The sequence below is a fragment of the Hyperolius riggenbachi genome, chromosome 4 (assembly GCF_040937935.1).
Source record: "Hyperolius riggenbachi isolate aHypRig1 chromosome 4, aHypRig1.pri, whole genome shotgun sequence".
Taxonomy (NCBI): domain Eukaryota; kingdom Metazoa; phylum Chordata; class Amphibia; order Anura; family Hyperoliidae; genus Hyperolius; species Hyperolius riggenbachi.
The window spans coordinates 15,087,997-15,115,682 of NC_090649.1; the positions used below are offsets into that span (position 1 = coordinate 15,087,997).

At 47.9% G+C, this 27,686-nt stretch overlaps 1 protein-coding gene and 1 non-coding gene across 2 annotated transcripts in view; both read left to right on the plus strand.

Annotated features, from left to right (window-relative positions):
- The first annotated feature begins 232 nt into the window (after positions 1–232).
- The window catches only part of LOC137504551 (vomeronasal type-2 receptor 26-like), a 67,960-nt gene continuing 40,506 nt past the window's right edge, over positions 233–27,686 (plus strand). The window contains exon 1 of the mRNA XM_068233132.1: positions 233–370. Coding sequence (XP_068089233.1) covers positions 233–370 — 138 coding nt within the window. The remainder of the gene's footprint in view (positions 371–27,686) is intronic.
- Positions 3,178–3,336, plus strand: LOC137505525 (U1 spliceosomal RNA). The gene has a single exon (XR_011020135.1). It is a non-coding gene; the product is annotated as a U1 spliceosomal RNA (small nuclear RNA).

A 27,686-nucleotide genomic window follows, 5' to 3' on the forward strand; every position in this document is an offset into this window, starting at 1 on the left:
TACATTACCTGCTGCGACACGTCACTCCTCCTCCTGCTGTCACATTTCACCTCCTGCTGTCTGTGTTTCCACCTCCAGGGTCTGCAGAATTATGCGCTGCTGCCATTCGTAACTAGCTATTATTACGCTGAAAATTTAGCTATGCTGTTGAAGAACAAATTTTACAACAGTTCAATTCTGTAAGGAAAAAAAAGTTAAGTTGGGTACAAAAGGAAGAATATGAAAAAAAAAGATGGTGGTGAAGAAGAAGAAGAAGAAGAAGAATAACCAGGAGAAGAAGAAGAATCGGGTGAAGAAATACAAGAAGAAGAAGAACCAGGTGAAGAAAAAGAAGAAGAACCAGGTGAAGAAGAAGAAGAAGAAGAACCAGGTGAAGAAGAAGAAGAAGAAGAACCAGGTGAAGAAGAAGAAGAACCAGGTGAAGAAGAACCAGGTGATGATGAAGAAGAAAAAGAACCAGATGATGAAGAAGAACCAGATGATGATGAAGAAGAAGAAGAACCAGATGATGAAGAAGAAAAAGAAGAACCAGACGATGATGAAGAAGAAGAAGACGAAGAAGAACCAGGTGAAGAAGAAGATGAAAAACCAAGTGATGATGACCCAGAAGAAGAAGAAGAACCAGATGCCAGTGAAGAAGAAGATGATGAAGATGATGGTGATGAGAAAGAAGATGGTAAAAGAGAAAAAGAAAAGGTAAAGAAAAACATGGAGACAAGAAAAAGGAGACGGTGAAGAAGAGTAAGCAAAAAATGTAGGAAAAAAGTTTTCCACTTTTTTTTTTTATTACACCTATTTAATAGTGATTTCCCTTTAAAAAAAAAAAGTAGCTTTAAGGCCATCCGAATTTGTGATCACAAATTCGGGGTAAAACCCAAATTCAATTATCGATCACGGTCCGAATTCAAATCAAATTCTACTGGTCGTGATCACGGCCGAACCTGAATTTGACCCGGACCTGAATTTGAATGTACTCTAATCGAATTTGGGTACATTCGAGCATCACTGCCTCCAAGTATGGCACCTCCAGCTTCATCACATCTGTCCAAAAAACATTTTGTTGAGCATGAGAAGTTCAAGATGCTAAAGCAAGCTGGCGCTGGCCAGACTCGGATCAGCACCAGAACCCCCTCTGCCACTCCTGCCGACACTGAGGCCTGTTTAGGCAGTCAGTCCTCAGTGGCCTTCTCTGCTCCCTCCGCCGCTTCCCGTGCAAGAAAAAAATGCCGCCAGACCCTGTTGGGCGAGTCTTTCCCTGTTGTTGGCCAAAGGGAATCACTATGCCTGCCTTACCACCCTTTACCACCACAACCTCCTGGCTCCTCCTGATTGTTAACTATTACTAACTAAGCCTGGTTCACAATTTTTTTACAGCCGTGGTACCAATGCTATGTGCCATGGTACAATCTCCAGCATGCTCCTGGCACACGTTACACCTGCTGCTGCTACTGCATTGCCCTGCTCCTGCTGCCTGTGCTGCTCCCACCGCAAGGGTGCCACAGGCCACTGCTGCTGTGCTGATACCACCTACATTTAAACCAAAACACAATTGCTGTGTAATTTTTTTGAGGTGTCTGGGCTGAAAACTGTGATGTCCCAGTTGTGCGTTGGACTTTGGACACAATGTGGGCTGCACGACCGCAGTCTGGAACCTCCTCCTGATGTTAATATACAGCTATTTTTTTTTTGTATTATAACTCCCCACATAAACAATTACTGTTTTTCTTTTAAAAAAAAAGCATGATGCTTCATGCATCATTTACCATAAAAGATGTTTTGGAAGCAATTTAAAGGCCACTTCCGGTTTTCAATCCGGATACCCGGATTTACCCGATAATGTGTTTAGATATCTGGATCTATTCAGATTTCCGAATGGTTCAAATTTGGATATCCGAATTTATCCAGATAGTTTACTATCCGGATCCGGATCAACCCGGATAATAAAAAGAGGTATCTGAGCAACACTGATGATGATACTAACATGGATGTCACTGGGGTTCCCAATAGAAGAGATGAACAGGGGGACAGTTCAGAGGGGGAGTCAGAGAGGAGTAGGAGGAGACGAGTTGCTGAAAGAAGCAGGTGGAGCTAGTCGTCAGAAACAGCTGGTGGCAGTGTCTGGCGGCATGTATCGCCACCTATGGACAGCCAGCCAACATGCCCTTCAGCGTCATCTGCTGACGCCACCACAGTGCCATCACCCCAGGTCTCAGTGGGGTGGAAATTTTTTTTGTGTTTCTGCCTCAGATGAGAGCAATGCCATCTGTACTCTCTGTCACCAAAAATTGAGCCGTGGAAAAGCCAAGACCCGTGTAGGGACAAGTGCCTTACCAAGGCACATGACGAGAAAGCACAAACTGCAATGGGATGACCACCTGAGGAAAAGCAGCACACAAAAGCAAAGCCACCCTCCTTCTCCTCTTCCTCCATCAGGTGCATTATCTTCTTCAGCAGCTTTCTCTCTTGCACCTTTACAGCTACCATCCTTCACTCCGCCTCTCACCTTGAGCGGTTCCTGCTCCTCTGCCCACAGCAGCAGCCATGTGTCCGTGAGGGAAATGTTTGAGCGAAAGAAGCCAATGTCTGCCAGTCACCCCCTTGCCCGGCGTCTAACAGCTGGTTTGGCGGAACTGTTAGTTCGCCAGCTGTTACCATACAAGCTGGTGGACTCTGAGACCTTCCAAAAATGTGTGGCAATTGGGACACTGCGGTGGAAGATACCAGACGGCAATTATTTCTAAAAAAAGGCGATACCCAATCTGTACTGTGATGTTGAAAGGCAAGTGGTGTCATCTCTGGCTCACAGCGTTGGGTCAAGGGTCCATCTGTCCACGGATGCCTGGTCTGCAAAGCATAGTCGGGGCATGTACATTACTTACATAGCCATTTGGGTCAACCTGGTGACCGCTGGCAAGCAGGGAGTACGTGGCTTTGCAGCGGACCTAGTTGTGACTCCTCCACAGCTTGCAGGCAGGCCTACTGCCACCTCCTCTCCTTCTCCTCCTACTCCTCCTGCTACATCCTCTTCACTGTCATCCTCCTCCTCCTACTTGGCTGAGTGGCAGTGCCACTCTACTGGTGCTGCAATCTCCTCTCCAGCTACACAGCCCCAGCTCCCCAGGGCCTATGCTGCATGCCAGGTATGAAGGTGTCACGCCATCTTAAACATGTCTTGTTATACTTACCTGGCAGGGGAGACATCCTGATCATGAAGGTGGTTCTCCCAGGGTGAGGCTCATCCATTGCACTCCGGGTGGGTTGACCCCTGTGATTTCCCCAAATGCGGGAAACTCAACTGCATAATTTGTGGTAGTGGGGGACTGCGTTTGCGCTTAAGAAAAAAAAAAAGTCTTGCCTCAAAGCCGAGAGTCACACTGGAGCAGCTCTCCTGGCTGCTCTGAACAAACAAGTGGATCAGTGGCTGACCCCACACCAACTGGAGATCGGCAACATGGTGTGTGACAACAGCAGCAATCTCGTTTCGGCTTTGAATTTGGGAAAGTTGACATATGTACCCTGCATGGCACATGGTGCTGAATCTAATAATTGAGAGATTTGTGTGTAAGTACCCAGGCTTACAGGACGTCCTGATCCTGAAGCAGTCCAGGAAGGTGAGTGGACATTTCAGGCGGTCCTACACGGCCATGGCATGCTTGGCCAATATTCAGCGGAGAAACAACTGGCCGGTGAGGGGCTTGATTTGCGATAGCCTGATTTGCTGGAATTCAATGCTCCTGATGTTCAACTGCCTGCTACAACAGGAGAAAGCCATCAAACAGTATTTCTACAACTACAGTCAAAGGACATGCTCTGGGGAGATGGGGTTGTTCTGGCCAAAGTATTGGACACTTATGCAAAATGCCTGCAGGCTCATGTGGCCGTTTGAGGAGGTGACAAACATGGTGAGTCACAGTGAAGGTGCCATCAGCGACTTGATCCCATATGTTTTCTTCCTGGAGTGTGCCATGCGTAGAGTGGTGGATCAAGCTGTGGAGGAGCGTGAACAGGAACAGGAGGAAGAGTTGTGTGATCAATTATCAGCAGAACCAGATGTTTCCTCAACACCTGCGGCAGCACAGAAGACGGAGGAGGAGGAGGAAGAGTCATGTGGGGAAGAGGAGTCAGATGAGGAAGGTGTTTTTTTTGAGGAGGAGAAGGCGGAAGAACAACAGCAGCTGGCGTCGCAGGGGTCTTGTGCTGCTCAACATTCCCGTGGTATTGTTCGTGGCTAGTGGAGGAGGAGAACTTACCTGACATCACCGAGGAAGAGCAAGAGGAGATGGATAGTACGTCTGCATCCAAATTTGTTCAGATGGCATCTTTCATGCTGTCCAGCCTGTTGAGGGATCCCCGTATAAAAAACTCAAGGGGAATGACCTGTACTTGGTGGCAACACTACTAGACCCTCGGTATAAGCGCAAAGTGGTGGAGATGTTACCAACTCACCAGAAGGCAGAAAGGATGCAGCACTTCCACAAAAAGCTGGCAACTATGCTTTACAGTGCGTTTAAGGGTGATGTCACAGCACAACGGAATAAAGGTGCCACTGCCAGTAATCCTTCTCCCATGTCCACGCAGGCAAGGACAGGACACTCTAGCGATCTCATGGTGATGTCAGGCATGCGGGCATTCTCTAGTCCAACTCCTTGCCTTGGTCCTTCTGGATCCACCCTCCACCAATGCCTCGGCCAGCAGGTAGCCGACTACCTGGCCTTAACTACAGATGTAGACAGTCTGAGCAGCGATGTACCCCTGGACTACTGGGTGCACAAGCTTGACCTGTGGCCAGAGCTGTCACAATTTGCCATGCAACTTCTGGCTTGCCCTGCCTCAAGCGTCCTGTCAGAACAGACCTTCAGCGCAGCTGGAGGCATTGTCAGTGAGAAGAGAAGTCGCCTAAGTCACAAAAGTGTTCAGTACCTCACCTTTATCAAAATGAATGAGGCATGGATCCCGCAGGGCTACTGCCCGCAAGAAGACTAAGTCAGTCCCCGCACACAGCATCTCTGCCTGCACACCGTGTGACTGCCCGCCCCAAGACTAAGTCAGTCCCCAGTCCCCACACAGCATCTCTACCTGCAGGCCGCTTGACTGCCTTCTCCGCCACCACCAACAGGGTCCACCACGACTTCAGGTGGATTCCTGAATTTTTAAAGAGAACCAGAGATGATCTAAAGAAAAGATTTTATACATACCTAGGGGCTTCCTCCAGCCCCATATGCACGGATCGCTCCCACAGCGATGTCCACCGCTACCTGTAACTACGAGAACCGGCTCCCCGCTCTTCCGTCAGTCGGAGACAGTCTAGCGTAGGAGAAGTGCGCTCTTTGCATATCTCTGCAGCAGCCACTGGAGAGATACACAGAGGGTGCACTTCTCCTGCGTAGCCTGGCTCCGATGACGTCAGTGACGGGTGCCGCTTCTCGTAGTTGCGGGCATCGGTGGACGGCGGTGTGGGAGCGATCCATGTGTATGGGGCTGGAGGAAGCCCCGGGTATGTATTAAATCTTTTCTTTAGATCATCTCTGGTTCCCTTTAAGGCTGCTGCTAGCAGCCCCCGCTAATAAAAACAATAACAATTTTTTCTGGTGCGTGTACATGCCTGCCTATTTTTTCTGTCTGCACTGCGGCTGCAACAACAAAACAAAAGGCATGTACATATGTAAATTCCCCTTCGTGATCGTTACCTTGCCGCGGTGAAGGGGCTTGCATATCACAATGAAGCAATGATCCCCGGCTATATGAAAGTGTTGGGGGGCACACCCAAGATAATAAGGTCGTTGCTTCATTGTGGACAGACCAAATTCGATCAGCTGGACAGTCACTGTTGTTCTACCATTTAGCTACCACAGCCCGGCGACCATATGGGCTTGAAAAACGCCACGGCCTACACTCTGGCCACGGTGCGCACCAGTCCAGCACAGCCGTCACTGCACAAACAGCTGTTTGCGGTGCGTTACTCAGTGAGTTTGGTGTGTCAGTGTGAAGCAGTACTCTAATTACACTCCCTGATTGATGTATACACATGCAAGATGTTTTAAAGCACTTTATGCCTCCAATTTATGTGATTTCTGCCCTTGAAGAGTGTCTAAGGTCCCCCCCAAAAAAAGATCCACTTCCTCCAGCCCGTGGCAGCCGTCTTGTGCCCTCGCCGCAGCTCTCGAGGCTCCCGGTCTTCTCCGCTGCAGAACCCTACCTTGCCAGGTCGGGTTCCAGGTTGGCGACTTCTGTGCTCCACCGCATGGGTCACGTGGTCCAGCCGACATCACTAGGATGGTACTGCGCAGTCACAGTACCATCCTGATGACATTGGCTGGCCCACGTGACCTGCGCCATGGAGCGCAGAAGACGCCGACCCGGAACCCGACCTGGCGAGGTCGGGTTCTGCAGCGGAGAAGACCGGGAGCCTCGAGAGCTGCGGCGAGGGCACAAGACGACTGCCACGGACTGGAGGAAGGCCCATGTAAGCAGATCTTTATTTTGGGGGGACCTTGGATTTTTCTTTAAAACGCTGCTGTGCGTGAAATCATGATTTTTCCCCGGGACTTTGGCATGTATCCCAATCTGCCATGCCCCCCTCCAGGTGTTAGACCCCTTGAAACATCTTTTCCATCACTTTTGTGGCCAGCATAAATGTTTGTAGTTTTCAAAGTTTACCTCCCCATTGAAGTCTATTGTGATTCACAAAGTTTGCGTGAACCCGAACTTTTGCGGAAGTTTGCGTTAGAGGTTTGCGTACCTAAAATCGGAGGTGTGAGCCATCTCTAAAAGAGAGCTGTCCATGCTCGGAAGCCATCAAACCTGAATGAACTGGAGATTTTTTGTAAACAGGAATGGTCTAAAATACCTTCAACCAGAATCCAGACTCTCATTGAGACGTATAGGAAGTGTTTAGAGGCTGTCATTTCTGCAAAGGAGGATCTACTAAATATTGATTTCATTTCTTTTTTGTGGTACCCAAATTTATGCACCTGCCTAATTTGGTTTAAACAATTATTGCATACTTTCTATAAATCCAATAAACTTAATTTCACTTCTCAAATATCATTGTGTGTGTCTCCTATATGATGCATTTAACTGACTTTTTTATTGCAACAACCAACGATTTATACAGGAAAATCATGACGGTTAACAAGGTTGCCCAAACTTTTGCATACCACTGTATCTAACTTATACTGCAGACACCTACCTATCTAACCTATACAGCGGAAACCTACCTATCTAACCTATACTGGGGAAACCTACCTATCTGTAACTATTGGTGTCAGCAAGAACAGATTTTCTGATTATTGGTGATCTGCAGTATCACCAATAATACAGATGCTATACCTGATTATGTAGTGATCTGCAGAATCACCAATAATGTGAGTATAGCGAGACACAGGACAACCTGATGTAAAGATATGTGTTTGGTGCAACAGTAATACAGATAGAGATACCAACTTCCCAGAGGAGCTAGTAGAGGGAGATATCTCTATAGAACACAAGGATCAGCATTCCAGCAAGCCGGAGATGCAGATGAACTAGTAATCAGTTCACCGAGGAGCGGGTGGTGCACAGTAAGACAACGTATACAGATCACCCGAGGAGCGGGTGCTTCAGACTGTACTGCAGCTACTGGTCACCTGAGGAGCAGGTGATTAAGACTGAACTGCAGCTACTGGACACCTGAGGAGCAGGTGATTCAAACTGTACTGCAGCTACTGGTCACCTGAGGAGCAGGTGATTCAGACTGTACTGCAGCTACTGGTCCCCTGAGGAGCAGGTGATTAAGCTGTACAGAGAATTCCTCACCAAGGACTAGGCTCACTGGTACAGAGAATTCCTCACCAGGGACTAGGCTCAATGGTGAGGGCAGGAGAGTCAGACAAGCAGATTCAGCAACAAACGGACAGATACGGTACAAAGACAGAAGGCTAAATCAGAGTAGTGTTCAGGCTGAGTCGGCAACAGGATCAGATAGGCAGAAACACAGAATCAGTAAGCACAAGAGTAGTCAAGGTTAGCAGAAGGTCATAACAAATAATACAATTCAATTAGTACTTTAGCTATCAACAGAATATGACTAAGTGTGGATCCCCAGCTCCTGCTGGTTCTAGCACACTTTGGGATCTGACTAAGGTCTGAGTGCTGACACGTAGCATTTGCAACAGCAGACGAGGAGCTACTGACATGCAGGTACTATACATACTGAGAGCGCCCCACAGCGCCGCCCCAGTTACTCAGCCAATCAGGAGCACTGCTGGAGTTAGCTGACCGGCCGATCAGCTGACTCCCCTTCTATTCGCATAAAGGTCCTGTTGCCTGGCACGCGCATAGCCCTCAGTCTATGTGCAACTGAAGGACCAGGCAAAACTCCACCATGCAATTGCGCGGCAGAGGCCGCCGGCTGAGAAGTGGAGACGGCAGCCATGCCGCTCACCGCTGTGGCGGCATCTCCGCTATCTATTACAGTACTCCCCCCTGAGGAGTGGACCCCGGACACTTCTTACACGGCTTTTCAGGGTATAACTCATGAAGCTCTCTCTTTAGATCCTCAGTTCTCTCTTCCAGGCCATACCCCTTCCAATGGACCAGGTACTGCACAGAATTCTGCACTAATCGAGAATCTAAAATCTTCTTGATCTCATACTCAGGTTGGTCATCAATCATCACAGGGGGGGGGGGGGGGGGGGGGGAGAGGAATCCACATGCACAGCAGGCTTCAACAAAGAAACATGAAATGATCTCACACCTCTCATGCTGGCTGGGAGATCAATCACATATGTCGCGTCATTAATCTTTCTGGATACAGGATATGGGCCTACAAATCTGGGTCCCAACTTAGGTGATGGTTGCTTTAACGCTAGATGCCGAGTAGACACCCACACCATGTCTCCTGGGGAAAACTTCCACTCAACAGACTGCCTTTTATCTGCCTGTTTTTTCTGCGTCTGTAAGGCTTTTCCCAGATTCCTTTTTACAAGCACCCAAATTTCCTTCAATGCCCTTTGCCAACCCTCTAGAGCCGGAAAAGGGGAAGATGCCACTGGTATAGGAGAGAATTTGGGAGATCTCCCCAAAATCACCTGGAAAGGAGAAAAACCTGAAGAGGAACTCTTCAGATTATTATGCGCAAATTCTGCAAATGGCAGGAACTTTACCCAATCTGACTGCGCATCTGCCACATAACACCTAAGTAATTGCTCCAAGGACTGGTTAACTCTTTCGGTCTCCCCATTGGTCTGTGGGTGGTAGCCTGATGAAAATGACAAGTCCATACCGAGCTGGTGGCAAAAGGCTCTCCAGAATTTAGACACAAACTGGACTCCCCTATCTGACACCACATTCTCCGGAATGCCATGCAGCCGGAAAATGTGCTGGAGGATCAGCCAATTCCTGGGCCAAGGGGAGTCCCTTCAGAGGGACAAAATTAGCCATTTTACTGAACCTATCAACTACCACCCAGATGACTGACTTGCCCTCAGACCGGGGGAGTTCTCCTACAAAGTCCATAGACAAGTGAGTCCCTGGTTCATTTGGCACCGGTAAGGGTTGTAGCGTACCTACTGGTGCTTGACGAGAGGGCTTATTTCTGGCACACACAGAGCACTCTCTCACAAACTCTTTGCAATCAAGAGCCAACGAAGGCCCCCATACACGTCTGGCCAGTAGGTCCTGAGTTCGAGCAGCCCCGGAATGACCTGCATTCTAATGGGCTGGTAAGGCCCTAGTGTAAGTGCCCAGTCTTCCCAGGTCTCCATGGCTGCTACCACCAGTCTTTGAGGTAAGATGGTCTCATGGGTTGATGGCAGAACTGTCTCGGGCTCAAAACACCTAGATAATGCATCTGCTGTGACATTCTTACTTCCCGGTGTATACGTAATGATAAATCTGAACCTTGGAAAGAACAAGGACCAGTGAGCCTGTCGGGGGCTAAGTCTTTTAGCCCCTTTGATGTACTCCAAATTTTTATGATCAGTGTAGACCGTGATCGTATGTTCTGCCCCTTCCAGCCAATGGCGCCATTCCTCAAAGGCTAACTTAATGGCCAAGAGCTCCCTATTGCCAATCTCGTAGTTCCTTTCGGCTGGAGAGAACCTACGAGAAAAGAAGGCACAGGAATGTAGTTTGCCTTGAAGGCCAGAGCATTGAGACAGCACAGCCCCAACCCCAATCTCCGATGCATCCACCTCAACAATGAAGGGGAAGGTGACATCCACTTGTGTCTCAAAATGGGAGCAGAACAAAATAACTTTTTCAACGTAGCGAAGGCAGACTGTGCCTCTACTTTCCAATGGTAGGTGTCAGCTCCCTTCTTGGTAAGGTTGTTGAGGGGTGATAACTACAGAAGAAAACCCTTTGATGAACTTCCTGTAGTAATTGGCGAAGCCAAGAAATCTTTGGAGTGCCTTCAATCCTACAGGTTGAGGCCACTCCAATACAGCAGATACTTTTTCAGGATCCATGGAGAGACCTGAAGTGGAAATGATATATCCCAAAAAAGGGACCTTAGTGACTTCAAAGAGGCATTTCTCTAACTTCGCATACAACGAGTTCTGCCTCAATTTTCTTAAAACGAACTTCACATGTTTCCGATGTTCGGTTAGATTGGGTGAGAAAATCAGTATATCATCCAGATACACTAGCACAAATTTTCCCAGAACTTCCCTAAAGACTTCATTGATCAACTACTGGAAGATGGTAAGAGCATTACACAACCCGAAGGGCATGACCAGATACTCGCAGGGCCGGATTTGTACTTTCCAGTGCCCTAGGCCTGCTGTCATCTACCCCCCCCCCCCCCTGCCACCACCACCACTACCAAAAAACATTCTGACCAACACTGACTATCGATCATTGGTTTGAATGGGCTCATTTCAGTTGTGCTGCTCTGCCTCCCATTCAGCCAAGAATCAGAGGATGCTCTGTCTGCTCAATAATTCCTGCAATTTGTGCTCCTGCCCGAATGTGCACAGCAGCCAATAGTGTTCTGGGCATGCATACTTGAGAAATGACGCTGATATATGTACTTGTCAAGAATGCATAACACTATACTGGCATTGGTTGCTGTGCACATCTGGGCAGGAGCAGAAAACTTGCGCAAGTCGCAAGTGGCCAGAGCATGCGCTGCTTCTTTGTCCTCTGTGAGACTGGCTGCAGTCAGAGCCACACACAGGTGGCAGGGCAGTGCGAGTGGCCAGAGCATGCGCTGCTTCTTTGTCCTCTGTGCGACTGGCTGCAGTCAGAGCCACACACAGGTGGCAGGGCAGTGCGAGTGGCCAGAGCATGCGCTGCTTCTTTGTCCTCTGTGCGACTGGCTGCAGTCGGAGCCACAAACAGGTGACAGAGAGCGTGAGTGGCCAGAGCATGCGCTGCTTCTTTGTCCTCTGTGAGGCTGGCTGCAGTCAGAGCCACAAACAGGTGACAGGGAGCGTGAGTGGCCAGAGCATGCGCTGCTTCTTTGTCCTCTGTGCGACTGGCTGCAGTCAGAGCCACAAACAGGTGACAGGGAGCGTGAGTGGCCAGAGCATGCGCTGCTTCTTTGTCCTCTGTGCGACTGGCTGCAGTCAGAGCCACAAACAGGTGACAGGGAGCGTGAGTGGCCAGAGCATGCGCTGCTTCTTTGTCCTCTGTGAGACTGGCTGCAGTCGGAGCCACAAACAGGTGACAGAGAGCGTGAGTGGCCAGAGCATGCGCTGCTTCTTTGTCCTCTGTGAGACTGGCTGCAGTCAGAGCTACAGACAGGTGGCAGGGAGCGCGAGTGGCCAGAGCATGCGCTGCTTCTTTGTCCTCTGTGAGACTGGCTGCAGTCAGAGCTACAGACAGGTGACAGGGAGCGCGAGTGGCCAGAGCATGCTCTGCTTCTTTGTCCTCTGTGAGACTGGCTGCAGTCAGCGCCACAAACAGGTGACAGGGAGCATGAGTGGCCAGAGCATGCGCTGCTTCTTTGTCCTCTGTGAGACTGGCTGCAGTCAGAGCCACAAACAGGTGACAGGGAGCGTGAGTGGCCAGAGCATGCGCTGCTTCTTTGTCCTCTGTGAGACTGGCTGCAGTCAGAGCCACAAACAGGTGACAGGGAGCGTGAGTGGCCAGAGCATGCGCTGCTTCTTTGTCCTCTGTGCGACTGGCTGCAGTCAGAGCCACAAACAGGTGACAGGGAGCGCGAGTGGCCAGAGCATGCGCTGCTTTTTTGTCCTCTGTGTGACTGGCTGCAGTCATAGCCACAAACAGGTGACAGGACAGCTCAATGGAGAGAAACAGAGAACAGGTAAGTAGCAAACATCCTGTCAATACCCACTTTGGATGTTTGGTTGTAATTAGAGTGGACCTGAACTCAGAACTAGTGGTGCTCAAATACCCCTTTTCAAAATTCGAGTTAGGTCGAATTCGAATAGTAAATTATTCGAGATCAGTCAAATATTCGAGTCGAATAATTTTTACTATTCGATTCGACCTCGGAATTCGAGCTTACTATTCGAGTCGGTATTCCAGCTCATTATTCGAGCTGACTATTCGAAATGGCCTTAAATAGCTTCCAACACTTGTTTTGAGGGTGAATGATGCAAGAAACCTCTTTTTTTCCAAGTAACAACAGCAAGTGATTATGTGGGGATGTTCCTTTAAAAAAAAAAAGTTGAAAAGAGAAGTTGTGTCTAGAAATTTGTTCAGTTCTGTATATACTTCTTCTTCTTCTTCTTTATCTTCTATATCTTCTTCTTCTTCTTCTTCTTCTTCTATATCTTCTTCTTCTATATCTTCTTCTTCTATATCTTCTTCTATATCTTCTTCTTCTTTTATATTGTCTTCTTCTTCTTCTTCTTCATCTTCTTCATCATCATCTTCTTCTTCTTCATCTTCTTTTTCTTCATCTTCTTCATCTTCTTCTTCATCTTCTTCTTCATCTTCTTCATCTTCTTCTTCATCTTCTTCATCTTCTTCTTCTTCTACATCTACTTCATCTTCAACTTCTTCATCTTCTTCTTCTTCTTCATCTTCTTCATCATCTTCATCTTCTTCATCTTCTTCATCTTCTTCATCTTCTTCTTCTTCATCATCTTCATCTTCTTCTTCATCTTCTTCTTCTTCATCATCTTCATCTTCTTCTTCTTCATCTTCTTCATCTTCTTCATCTTCATCTTCTTCATCTTCTTGATCTTCATCTTCTTCATCTTCTTCATCTTCTTCATCTTCTTCTATATCTTCTATATCTTCTTCTTCTATATCTTCTTCTATATCTTCTTCTTCTTTTATATTGTCTTCTTCTTCTTCTTCTTCTTCATCTTCTTCATCATCATCTTCTTCTTCTTCATCTTCTTTTTCTTCATCTTCTTCATCTTCTTCTTCATCTTCTTCTTCATCTTCTTCATCTTCTTCTTCTTCTACATCTACTTCATCTTCAACTTCTTCATCTTCTTCTTCTTCATCATCTTCTTCATCATCTTCATCTTCTTCATCTTCTTCATCTTCTTCTTCTTCATCATCTTCATCTTCTTCTTCATCTTCTTCTTCTTCATCATCTTCATCTTCTTCTTCTTCATCTTCTTCATCTTCTTCATCTTCATCTTCTTCATCTTCTTCTTCTTCTTCTTCTTCTTCATCTTCTTCATCTTCTTCTTCATCTTCTTCTTCTTCTTCATCATCTTCTTCATCTTCTTCATCTTCATCTTCTTCATCTTCTTCATCTTCTTCTTCTTCATCATCTTCATCTTCTTCTTCAGCTTCTTCTTCTTCTTCTTCTTCATCATCTTCTTCTTCTTCATCTTCTTCATCTTCATCTTCTTCATCTTCTTCATCTTCTTCTTCTTCATCATCTTCATCTTCTTCTTCAGCTTCTTCTTCTTCATCATCTTCATCTTCTTTTTCTTCATCTTCTTCTTCTTCATCTTCTTCTTCTTCTTCATCATCTTCTTCTTCTTCATCTTCTTCATCTTCATCTTCTTCATCTTCTTCATCTTCTTCTTCTTCATCTTCTTCTTCTTCATCTTCATCTTCTTCTCCTTCTTCTTCTTCTTCTTCTTCTTCATCTTCTTCTTCTTCTTCTTCATCTTCTTCTTCTATATCGTCTTCTTCTTCACTTATTTCTCTTTTCAAATTTTTTTTTTTAAAGAAATGCAGCTATTTTTGAGCGTAACAAATAGCTGGTGGCGCACGCATGTTGGAAGCGCCATTGTATGTGCTCCCTGGCAGTGGAAACACACAGACAGCAGGAGGTAAATTCAGCAGCAGGAGGAGGAGGATGAGTGTGTGGCAGCAGGCAGTCAATGAGGCAGGCAGCGTGACATAATAGCCCTGGTACCTAGCGGTGATACCAGGGCTGTAAATAAACACAGCAGGCAGGAGGTCCCAGACAGCGGTCGTGCAGCCCACATTGTGTCCAATACACAACTGGGACAACACAGTTTTCAACCCGGGCACCTCAGAAAAATTAAACCTTTTTTTTTTTTTATGGTTTTGTAGTTTTGGTTTTACAACCAATTACACAGATATAGCTATTTTTTGACGTAATAGCTGGTGGCAGAGTGAAAGCAGAAGGTAAATCTGTGTACCCTGGCGTTGGGAAACACAGACAGACAGACAGCAGCAGCAGCAGCAGGAGGAATGGAGGAGTAATGTGAGCAGCTATTGTTTGACGTAATAGCTGGTGGCAGAGTGGCAGCAGAAGGTAAATCTGTGTACCCTGGCGTTGGGAAACACAGACAGACAGCAGCATCAGCAGGAGGAATGGAGGAGTAGTGTGAGTGTGGCAGCAGGCAGGCAGCGTGACATAATAGCCCTGGTACCTAGCGGTGATACCAGGGCTGTAAATAAACACAGCAGGCAGGAGGTCCCAGACAGCGGTCGTGCAGCCCACATTGTGTCCAATACACAACTGGGACAACACAGTTTTCAACCCGGGCACCTCAGAAAAATTAAACCTTTTTTTTTTTTAATGTTTTTTTGGTTTTGTTTGTAAAACAAATTACACAGATATATAGCTATTGTTTGACGTAATAGCTGGTGGCAGAGTGGCAGCAGAAGGTAAATCTGTGTACCCTGGCAGTGGGAAACACAGACAGACAGCAGAAGGGCAGTACACAGCAGCCCACTGTAGGTGTAAAATGTGTGGCTGCAGGCGACGTAATAGTCAAAGTGAACCAGGCTGGCTTAGTGAGCAGGAGCCAGGAGGTGGTAAAGGGTGGTAAGGCACATTAACGATGGTTCTTAGCCAGTTCATGTCCCCCTCTCGCCGACAACAGGGGCCAGGAACTCGCCTTCCACCCACGCCTGGTTCATCTTGAGAAACGTCAGTCTGTCCACAGACTTGTGAGACAGACGTGAGCGTTTCTCGGTGACCACACCACCAGCTGCACTGAAGCAGCGCTCGGACAGCACGCTGGAAGGGGGGCAGGACAGCACTTCCAGGGCGTACTGCGCCAGCTCGCTCCAGATCTCCAGGCGCTTGACCCAATACTCCATGGGATCAACAGGGGCATCGCTGTCAAGCCCGCTGTAGGACCCCATGTAGTCAGCCACCATGCGGGTCAGGCGCTGGCTGTGACCGGTGGAGGATGCTGCTGCATGCACCTCCTCTCTAGTCACTGCTGCCGGAGCCTCTACAGTCCTGTAGAGCTCGTGGCTGAGAGACAGCAGGTCTGTGGGGCGCTTGCTGCTGGATGCAGGCACCTGCTGCTGCCTCTGTGCTGGCTGCTGGACAGTGGGGGTGGAAGGCTGGGGGAAGGCTTCCTCCAAGCGCTCAACAAGGGCCTGCTGCAAGCTCCTTATTTGTTGCGCTGGGTCTCCTCCTGCAGGCGGCAGGAACTGGCTCAACTTCCCCTTGAGGCGTGGGTCCAACATCATGCTGATCCAGATGTCCTCCCTCTGCTTCATCTGGATCACCCTGGGGTCTCTGCGCAGGCACGTCAGCATGTGCGCTGCCATTGGGAAGAGGCGGGCCACGTCTGCTGGCACATCGACGGCAGTGCTGCTGTCCTCATCCTCCTCCTCTGCCTCGTCAGCCTCATCCTCTCTCCACCCCCGCACCAACTCAGCTGCACTGTGCTGATCCCCCTCATCAGCAGCAAGGTCAGGGACCTCCACCAAGTCCTCCTCCCACTCAGAGGTGGACTGTGCAGCTGCTTGCCGCTCCTGCTGGTCCAAGGCTGCCGCTCCCTGTTCCAGCAAAGCATCGAGGGCCCTGTTCAGCAGACAAACCAGGGGCACCCACTCGCAGACCATAGCATGGTCCCTGCTCACCATGTTAGTGGCCTGCAGAAAGGGAGCCAGCACTAAGCACACCTGCTGCATGTGCCTCCAGTCATCATCGGGGACGATGGACGGGATGTTGCTGGTCTTGTCCCTTCTCTGAGCGGCGGAAACAGTGGCCAGGGCAAGGTACTGTTTGACAGCGCGCTTCTGTTCAACCAGACGCTCCAACATCGCCAGGGTGGAGTTCCAGCGAGTCGGAACGTCAAGGATCAGCCGATGGCGTGGCAGATCCAGCTCCTTTTGCACGTCTTCCAGGCTCGCACAGGCTGCAGCCGAGCGCCGGAAGTGACGCACAACGTTCCTTGCCGTTTCCAGCAGTTCGCCCATCCCCTGGTAGGTGCGCAAGAACTTCTGCACCACCAGGTTCAGCACGTGGGCAAGACAGGGGATGTGGGTCAGGTTTCCCCTGTCTATTGCGGCAACCAGATTGGCCCCATTGTCGGCCACCACCTCTCCGACTCTGAGGCCTCTGGGGGTCAGCCAAATCCTCTCCTGCTCCTGGAGTTTGGCCAACACATGGGTTGCCGTCAGCTTGGTCTTCCCAAGGCTGACCAAGTGCAGCAGCGCTTGGCAGTGGCGGGCCTTCACGCTGCTGCTGAGGCGGGGGGTTTGGCCAGGTGTGCCGGAGGATGGCAGAGGATCGGAGGAACCTGCTGCAGTTCCCCTGACCCTGCGGGGTGGCACCACCCACTGTGTTGCTGCTGCTGCTGCTGTGCCCGCTGCTGCTCTCCCATCCTAACCCCCTTCCACCAAGCTGACCCAGTGGACAGTGAAGGACAGGTAGCGGCCTGTCCCGAAGCGGCTGCTCCAGGAGTCCATGGTGACGTGGACCCTTTCACCAACCGCGTGCTCCAGCCCTCGCTCCACATTGGCCATCACAAAGCGGTGCAGTGCAGGAATGGCCTTGCGGGAGAAAAAGTGTCTGCTGGGGAGCTGCCAGTCTGGGGCTGCGCAAGCAAGCAGCGCACGAATGTCGCTCCCCTCCTGCACGAGCGTGTACGGCAGGAGTTGGGAGCACATGGCCCGTGCCAGCAAGCCGTTCAGCTGCCGCATGCGACGGCTGCTGGGAGGCAGAGCCCTAACCACCCCCTGGAAGGACTCGCTCAAAAGGCTCTGGCGTGGCCTTTTGCTGGCACGGGAATCAGCAGACACAGCGGAGGAGGCCACTGAGGACTGGCTGCCAGAACAGGCCTCAGTGTCGGCGGCAGGAGTTGCAGAGGGGGGAGGAGCAGTGCGTTTCCGCACTCCTGCTGGTGCTGCTGGAGGAGCAGGAGGGCGGGTGGCTGCTGTTGCTGCTGCTGCTGAAGGCTGTGCAGTGATGGGTGTGGTGCCACTGCCAGCACCAGATGCCTTCAGCCTCTGGAACTCCTGATGCTGGTGGAAATGTTTCGCAGCGAGGTGGTTGATGAGCGAGCTGGTGCAGAACTTTAAGGGGTCTGCACCTCTGCTCAACTTCCGCTGACAGTGGTTGCAAGTGGCGTACTTGCTGTACACTGTGGGCATGGTGAAAAAGCGCCAGATTGGTGACAGAAACATCCCCCTACGGCATGGAAGCACTGCTGCCTGTCTCCCTGTGGTGGTTTGGGGGGGGGGCTTGGGGGGCTTGGGTGCGGCTGGTGGTGGTACTGGCAGATGCTGCTGCTGCTGCTGCTGAGCCTGAGACACCAGCAGGCTGTGGGACCTGCCTACTGCTGCTGCCAATGCTTGCAATGATGCGCCTCCTTGCAAGGCCCACAAGAGCATCCTCCTCCTCCTCAGAGCTGCTGATGACGACATCCCCTGGAGGTGGTGGCACCCAGTCTCTGTCTGTCACCGGGTCATCAACATCCTCCCCCTCCTGAAACATGTCCTGCTGGGATGAGGACCCCCCAAACTCCTCTCCTGATGCATGGATGGGCTGCTTGACTGTCGCCACAGTCTTGCTGTCCAATCCCTCATCCCCCAAAGTGCCCATCAGCATCTCCTCCTCAAGATCGCCAACAACAGCAGACAATTTACTCATGATGCCTGGGGTCAAAAGACTGCTGAATGACAGGTCGGCGAGTGACGGTGAACTGGCCTCCTCCCCAGACCCTGCTGGGCGGCTGCTGCAAACAGGGGTGGTGGTGGTGGTGGTGAGGGTGGAGGCCTCAGATGCAGAGCTGATGGCGGGCTGCTCATCCTCCGTCATGAGTTGCACCACAGTGTCTGCATGCTTTTCCTCAATGGGACGTTTCCGACCCGGCTGGAGGAAAATCGGAGCAGGTGCTACACGCTGCTGCTGCTGTGTCTCTGCAGCGTGAGTTGCAGATGCTCCTGCTGGGCGGCGCCCAAGGCGTCCACGGCCAGTGGCTATGGGAGGAATGTTAGCCACTGACGCTGCTGCTGCGGAACTGTGCATGGTGGCGCGCCCGCGCCCGCGGCTTGCCACAATGCTGCTCCCTCTCCTCCTGATTCCCTTGCTGCCCTTGCCCTTGCCCAAACCGCGCTGGCTGCCACTTCCAGACATCTTCGATGTTTTGGGCGTATAGACAAAAGTTTTTTAAAAGGGCGGGTGAAAAGTGGGGTACTTTAATGGAGTGGGTTGGTGGGTGAGGTGACTGAGTGAGTGTCCCTAGTACAGTAAGTAAGTAGTAACAGTCAGGAAGTACAACTAGCAGTTACAACTTACAATAATCAGTAGTAATCACAAGTAAATTTAGTGTGTGTACACTACAGACAGTGAGTGCACGCACGCGCAAACACGCGCAGGAGCTAGCCTATGAACAGTGACTGAGTGAGTGTCCCTAGTACAGTAAGTAAGTAAGTAAGTAGTAACAGTCAGTAAGTACAACTAACTAATTACAATAATCAATCAGTTATCAGAAGGAAATAGAGTGTGTGTAGTGTGTACACAGACAGTGAGTGCACACACGCAGGAGCTAGTAGCCTATGAACAGTGACTGAGTGTCCTAGACTCCTAGTACAGTAAGTAGTAACAGTAAGTACAACTAACTAATTACAATAATCAATCAGTTATCAGAAGGAAATAGAGTGTGTGTAGTGTGTACACAGACAGTGAGTGCACACACGCAGGAGCTAGTAGCCTATGAACAGTGACTGAGTGTCCTAGACTCCTAGTACAGTAAGTAGTAACAGTAAGTACAACTAACTAATTACAATAATCAATCAGTTATCAGAAGGAAATAGAGTGTGTGTAGTGTGTACACAGACAGTGAGTGCACACACGCAGGAGCTAGTAGCCTATGAACAGTGACTGAGTGTCCTAGACTCCTAGTACAGTAAGAGTAACAAGTAGTAACAGTAAGTAACTAACTAATTACAATAATCAATCAGTTATCAGAAGGAAATAGAGTGTGTGTAGTGTGTACACAGACAGTGAGTGCACACACGCAGGAGCTAGTAGCCTATGAACAGTGACTGAGTGTCCTAGACTCCTAGTACAGTAAGTAGTAACAGTAAGTACAACTAACTAATTACAATAATCAATCAGTTATCAGAAGGAAATAGAGTGTGTGTAGTGTGTACACAGACAGTGAGTGCACACACGCAGGAGCTAGTAGCCTATGAACAGTGACTGAGTGTCCTAGACTCCTAGTACAGTAAGTAGTAACAGTAAGTACAACTAACTAATTACAATAATCAATCAGTTATCAGAAGGAAATAGAGTGTGTGTAGTGTGTACACAGACAGTGAGTGCACACACGCAGGAGCTAGTAGCCTATGAACAGTGACTGAGTGTCCTAGACTCCTAGTACAGTAAGTAGTAACAGTAAGTACAACTAACTAATTACAATAATCAATCAGTTATCAGAAGGAAATAGAGTGTGTGTAGTGTGTACACAGACAGTGAGTGCACACACGCAGGAGCTAGTAGCCTATGAACAGTGACTGAGTGTCCGAGACTCCTAGTACAGTAAGTAGTAACAGTGAGTACAACTAACTAATTACAATATTCAATTACAATAATCAATCAGTTATCAGAACTTGGAAATAGAGTGTGTGTAGTGTGTACACAGACAGTGAGTGCACACACGCAGGAGCAGCTAGTAGCCTATGAACAGTGACAGTGAGTGTCCTAGTACAGTTACAGTATATAACTACAATACTAATACAATCAGTAGTAAAGGACAGCAGAAATACTGGTATAGAATAGAGAGAAATAAACAGAGGACAGGAGGACAGCTGCCCACACAGGCAAGGCCCTGAGGCCTAAAGCTGTAAGCCTGCAGCAGCTGGCCTGTCTCTATGTAACACAAAAGCTACTAACTAAAATACAATGTCTAACTAACTAACAACAATATAGGTGTGTATAGGAGGTGTATGTGAGCAAAAACGCTAGGTAAATGACCACAATAAAGCTCTTGCTAAGCCAAAGCACAAAGGAGCAACTCTCTCTCTATGCAAGTCTCAGGCAAGGACGGAGAAACGTAACATGGCGGCCGCTATTTATAGGGTAGGGGCTGGCCAGGGTCCCCCTCTGTGATTGGCTGCCGTCAGAGGGCCTGGGAGCCCTCTGATTGGCTCTAAGGACATCAATCTGGGCTATGACGCTATTCGAGCTCGGTACCGAGCTCGAATAGCGCCGTTTGCTCGAATAGCTCGAATAGTGAATGGGCTATTCGAGTGTACGCGAATAGCCCATTCGAATAGCTGCAGCTATTCGGAGCTCGAATACCGAGCTCGAATAGCTGAAAAAGAGCTCGAATATTCGAGCTACTCGAATATTCGAGCTCTGCTGAGCACCACTGCTCAGAACTTCCTCTCTGCTTCAAAAGATACACAATAACATAATAACCTTTAAAAAAAAACATTTCTTTGTTACAGCTGATACAAATCCTGCAATAAATCGGCAGTGTCTTCTTCCTGCTTTCATGGAAGCAGACATATTGTTAACATCCTGTGCTTTCAAATTAGCTTAGATGTTGTGGCAGTCAGGAGACACAGGAGAGATCAAATTACAACTTCAGATTAGACACAGATGAGGGGGAATTACACAGGCTCTCTAAAAAAATACAAGGTAGATTTTTCTATGTTTTCCTTCTGTCCTGTGCAAGAGTTCAGCTCCACTTTAAAGCATCTGAATGATATTTATTTATATTTGAAAAATCTATGTATCTCTTTTGAATGTTGAAAGTACATATGGTGGTTTGCTCTAACATATTGACAGTATACAGGAACAAAGTCTTAAGAAGGCTTATTCACAGAAAGATTACTTTTTTTCTTTTAAGCCAATAAATGGTATCATCCTCATTCAAAACTCTCTGCTTTCGCTGTGGCTAAAATGGTACAATGCTTTACTGCTACAGGAAAGGAGAAGGATGCCAAACTATACAGACTAGCATAGAGGTAGTAACAGCTCAGGTGACAGTGACAGTTTAGCAATGAAAGTAAAGCAAACAGCATTTTTATTCCTCTCATAGATGGTAGGAACAGAAAATGAGTCAGGAAAGAGTTAACTGAGACCACTGCTGGCTAGGAAGAAAAAAAAACCCTGAGGGCTCTTTTCCACTATGGAATGCGATCGCGATTGCGTTTCAATTTCCACCATGCGATTGCGATTGCAATTGAGCTACTATACTCATTATAGTCCAGCTCAATCGCATACAAAACGCGGCAGGACGACGATTACACTTTGACCAAAATCACATCGCAATCGGATCGCACTAATGGAAATTGCTGCTGCAGTTTCCATTAGTTTAATGTACCTTGCGATTTGCGATCAGAAGCAAATCGCAAATCGCAGGCTAGTGGAAAAAGGCCCTAAAGCCATAAATTTAAGTAGACTAGAGATAAGAAAGTGTAATTTACAGCTGCTGGGGTCAGTGTTACAACTGTAAAGGAGAAAGTGAAGAAATTAGCAGGGTTCACTGATGTCTTTGAATGTCTGCATTAAACCTCAGCGGAACTTAGTTCTATCTGCTTTGTAATGTAAATCCCTGGTATTTCTCACATCAACTTGTATGATCATGATAAGAGGAATTGATCATCAGATGAGGTGACAGCAGATGTTGATTGAGAGAGAGACTTGCTGGAATTGGGGAACTCTGGAATTGAGCTATTAGTGCAGAGCAGGGCGCTGGCTGGCTGCGCTGCGGGACCAGAAGAGGTGATTAATTTTGACATATGACCTCTTCTCTCTCCAAGTCATGGCGCCCTTCTTATCTTATCTGATTTTATCGCCCTAGGCCGTGGCCTTTGTGGCCTTTCCAGAAATCCGGCCCTGGATACTCGTAGTGCCCATCGGGCGTGTTGAATGCCGTCTTCCATTCATCACCGTCCCTTATGCGTACCAGGTTTTATGCTCCTTGTAGGTCTAGCGTAGAGAAGATACTGGCATTAGTCACCTGAGCAAACAAATCGTCAATCAAAGGCAGTGGATAGCAATTTTTCACTGTGATCTTATTTAACCACTTAAGGACTGCAGTCATAAAACCCCTTAAGGACCAGAGCCTTTTTTTCCATTCGGACCACTGCAGCTTTCACGGTTTATTGCTCAGTCATACAACCTACCACCTAAATGAATTCTACCTCCTTTTCTTGTCACTAATACAGCTTTCTTTCGGTGCTATTTGATTGCTGCTGCGAGTTTTAGTTTTTATTATATTCATCAAAAAAGACATGAATTTTGTCAAAAAAATGACTTTTTTAACTTTCTGTGCTGACAGTTTTCAAATAAAGTAAAATTTCCTATACATTTGAGCGCGAAAGTTATTCTGCTACATGTCTTTGATAAAAAAAACCCATTCAGTGTATATTTATTGGATTGGGTAAAAGTTATAGCGTTTACAAACTATGGTGCAAAAAGTGAATTTTCCCATTTTCAAGCATCTCTGACTTTTCTGCGCACCTGTCAGGTTTCATGAGGGGCTAAAATTCCAGGATAGTACAAATACCCCCCAAATGACCCCATTTTGGAAAGAAGACATCCCAAAGTATTCAGTGAGAGGCATGGTGAGTTCATAGAAGATTTTATTTTTTGTCACAAGTTAGCGGAAAATGACACTTTGTAACAAAAAAAAAAAAGTTTCCATTTCTTCTAACTTGCGACAAAAAAAAATGAAATCTGCCACGGACTCACTATGTTCCTCTCTGAATACCTTGAAGTGTCTACTTTCCAAAATGGGGTCATTTGTGGGGTGTGTTCACTGTCCTGGCATTTTGGGGGGTGCCTAATTGTAAGCACCCCTGTAAAGCCTAAAGATGCTCATTGGACTTTGGGCCCCTTAGCGCAGTTAGGCTGCAAAAAAGTGCCACACATGTGGTATTGCCGTACTCAGGAGAAGTAGTATAATGTGTTTTGGGGTGTATTTTTACACATACCCATGCTGGGTGGGAGAAATATCTCCGTAAATGACAATTGTTTTCTTTTTTTAACACACAATTGTCAATTTATAGAGATATTTCTCCCACTCAGCATGGGTATGTGGAAAAATACACCCCAAAACACATTATACTACTTCTCCTGAGTACGGCGATACCACATGTGTGGCACTTTTTTGCACCCTAACTGCGCTAAGGGGCCCAAAGTCCAATGAGTACCTTTAGGATTTCACAGGTCATTTTGAGAAATTTCGTTTCAAGACTGCTCCTCACGGTTTAGGGCCCCTAAAATGCCAGGACAGTATAGGAATCCCACAAATTACCCCATTTTAGAAGGAAGACATCCCAAGGTATTCCATTAGGAGGATGGTGAGTTCATAGAAGATTTTTTTTTTTGTCACAAGTTAGCGGAAATTGATTTTAATTGTTTTTTTTCACAAAGTGTCATTTTCTGCTAACTTGTGACAAAAATAAAATCTTCTATGAACTCACCATACTCCTAACGGAATACCTTGGGGTGTCTTCTTTCTAAAATGGGGTCATTTGTGGGGTTCCTATACTGCCCTGGCATTTTAGGGGCCCTAAACCGTGAGGAGTAGTCTTGAAACCAAATGTCGCAAAATGACCTGTGAAATCCTAAAGGTACTCATTGGACTTTGGGCCCCTTAGCGCACTTAGGGTGCAAGAAAGTGCCACACATGTGGTACCGCCGTACTCAGGAGAAGTAGTATAATGTGTTTTGGGGTGTATTTTTACACATACAGATGCTAGGTGGGAGAAATATCTCTGTAAATGACAATTATTTGATTTTTTTTACACACAATTGTCCATTTACAGAGAGATTTCTCCCACCCAGCATGGGTATGTATAAAAATACACCTCAAAACACATTATACTACTTCTTCTGAGTACGGCGATACCACATGTGTGACACTTTTTTGCAACCTAGGTGCGCTAAGGGGCCTAACGTCCTATTCACAGGTCATTTTGAGGCATTTGGATTCTAGACTACTCCTCACGGTTTAGGGCCCCTAAAATGCCAGGGCAGTATAGGAACCCCACAAGTGACCCCATTTTAGAATGAAGACACCCCAAGGTATTCCGTTAGGGGTATGGTGAGTTCATAGAAGATTTTTTTTTTGTCACAAGTTAGCGGAAAATGACACTTTGTGAAAAAAAAAACAATACATATCAATTTCCGCTAACTTGTGACAAAAAATAAAATCTTCTATGAACTCACCATACTCCTAACGGAATACCTTGGGGTGTCTTCTTTCTAGAATGGGGTCATTTGTGGGGTTCCAATACTGCCCTGGCATTTTAGGGGCCCTAAACCGTGAGTAGTCGTCTTGAACCCAAATGTCTCAAAATGACCTGTGAAATCCTAAAGGTACTCATTGGACTTTGGGCCCCTTAGCACAGTTAGGCTGCAAAAAAGTGTCACACATGTGGTATCGCCGTACTCAGAAGAAGTAGTATAATGTGTTTTGTGGTGTATTTTTACATATAACCATGCTGGGTGGGAGAAATATCTCTGTAAATGACACATTTTTGATTTTTTTTACACACAATTGTCCATTTACAGAGAGATTTCTCCCACCCAGCATGGGTATGTGTAAAAATACACCACAAAACACATTATACTACTTCTCCTGAGTATGGCGATACTACATGTGTGACACTTTTTTGCAGCCTAGGTGCGCTAAGGGGCCTAACGTCCTATTCACAGGTCATTTTGAGGCATTTGTTTTCTAGACTACTCCCCACGGTTTAGGGCCCCTAAAATGCCAGGGCAGTATAGGAACCCCACAAGTGACCCCATTTTAGAAAGACGACACCCCAAGGTATTCCGTTAGGGGTATGGTGAGTTCATAGAAGATTTTATTTTTTGTCACAAGTTAGTGAAAAATGACACTTTGTGAAAAAAAACAATAAAAATCCAATTTCCGCTAACTTTTGACAAAAAATAAAATCTTCTATGAACTCATCATACACCTAACAGAATACCTTGGGGTGTCTTCTTTCTAAAATGGGGTCACTTGTGGGGTTCCTATACTGCCCTGGCATTTTACGGGCCCAAAACTGTGAGTAGTCTGGAAACCAAATTTCTCAAAATGACTGTTCAGGGGTATAAGCATCTGCAAATTTTGATGACAGGTGGTCTATGAGAGGGCAAATTTTGTGGAAACGGTCATAAGCAGGGTGGCCTCTTAGATGACAGGATGTATTGGGCCTGATCTGATGGATAGGAGTGCTAGGGGGGTGACAGGAGGTGATTGATGGGTGTCTCAGGGGGCGGTTAGAGGGGAAAATAGATGCAATCAATGCACTGGGGAGGTGATCGGAAGGGGGTCTGAGGGGGATCTGAGGGTTTGGCCGAGTGATCAGGAGCCCACACGGGGCAAATTAGGGCCTGATCTGATGGGTAGGTGTGCTAGGGGGTGACAGGAGGTGATTTATGGGTGTCTCAAGGTGTGATTAGAGGGGGGAAATAGATGCAAGCAATGCACTAGCGAGGTGATCAGGGCTGGGGTCTGAGGGCGTTCTGAGGTGTGGGCGGGTGATTGGGTGCCCGCAAGGGGCAGATTAGGGTCTAATCTGATGGGTAACAGTGACAGGTGGTGATAGGGGGTGATTGATGGGTAATTAGTGGGTGTTTAGAGGAGAGAAGAGATGTAAACACTGCACTTGGGAGGTGATCTGATGTCGGATCTGCGGGCGATCTATTGGTGTGGGTGGGTGATCAGATTGCCCGCAAGGGGCAGGTTAGGGGCTGATTGATGGGTGGCAGTGACAGGGGGTGATTGATGGGTGGCAGTGACAGGGGGTGATTGATGGGTGATTGACAGGTGATCAGTGGGTTATTACAGGGAATAACAGATGTAAATATTGCACTGGCGAATTGATAAGGGGGGGGTCTGAGGGCAATCTGAGCGTGTGGGCGGGTGATTGGGTGCCCGCAAGGGGCAGATTAGGGTCTAATCTGATGGGTAACAGTGACAGGTGGTGATAGGGGGTGATTGATGGGTAATTAGTGGGTGTTTAGAGGAGAGAATAGATGTAAACGATGGATTTGGGAGGTGATCTGATGTCGGATCTGCGGGCGATCTATTGGTGTGGGTGGGTGATCAGATTGCCCGCAAGGGGCAGGTTAGGGGCTGATTGATGGGTGGCAGTGACAGGAGGTGATTGATGGGTGGCAGTGACAGGGGGTGATTGACAGGTGATCAGTGGGTTATTACAGGGAAGAACGGATGTAAATAATGCACTGGCGAATCGATAAGGGGGGGGAGTTGAGGGCAATCTGAGTGTGTGGGCGGGCGATTGGGTGCCCGCAAGGGTCTAATCTGATGGGTAACAGTGACAGGTGGTGATAGGGGGTGATTGATGGGTGATTGATGGGTAATTAGTGGGTGTTTAGAGGAGAGAATAGATGTAAACGATGGATTTGGGAGGTGATCTGATGTCGGATCTGCGGGCGATCTATTGGTGTGGGTGGGTGATCAGATTGCCCGCAAGGGGCAGGTTAGGGGCTGATTGATGGGTGGCAGTGACAGGGGGTGATTGATGGGTGGCAGTGACAGGGGGTGATTGACAGGTGATCAGTGGGTTATTACAGGGAAGAACGGATGTAAATAATGCACTGGCGAATCGATAAGGGGGGGGTTGAGGGCAATCTGAGTGTGTGGGCGGGCGATTGGGTGCCCGCAAGGGTCTAATCTGATGGGTAACAGTGACAGGTGGTGATAGGGGGTGATTGATGGGTGATTGATGGGTAATTAGTGGGTGTTTAGAGGAGAGAATAGATGTAAACGATGGATTTGGGAGGTGATCTGATGTCGGATCTGCGGGCGATCTATTGGTGTGGGTGGGTGATCAGATTGCCCGCAAGGGGCAGGTTAGGGGCTGATTGATGGGTGGCAGTGACAGGGGGTGATTGACGGGTGATTGACAGGTGATTGACAGGTGATTGACAGGTGATTGACAGTTGATCAGGGGGGATAGATGCATACAGTACGCAGGGGGGGGGGGTCTGGGGAGAATCTGAGGGGTGGGGGGGTGATCAGGAGGGAGCAGGGGGCAGTTTAGGGACTAAAAATAGCGTTGACAGATAGTGACAGGGAGTGATTGATGGGTGATTAGGGGGGTGATTGTGT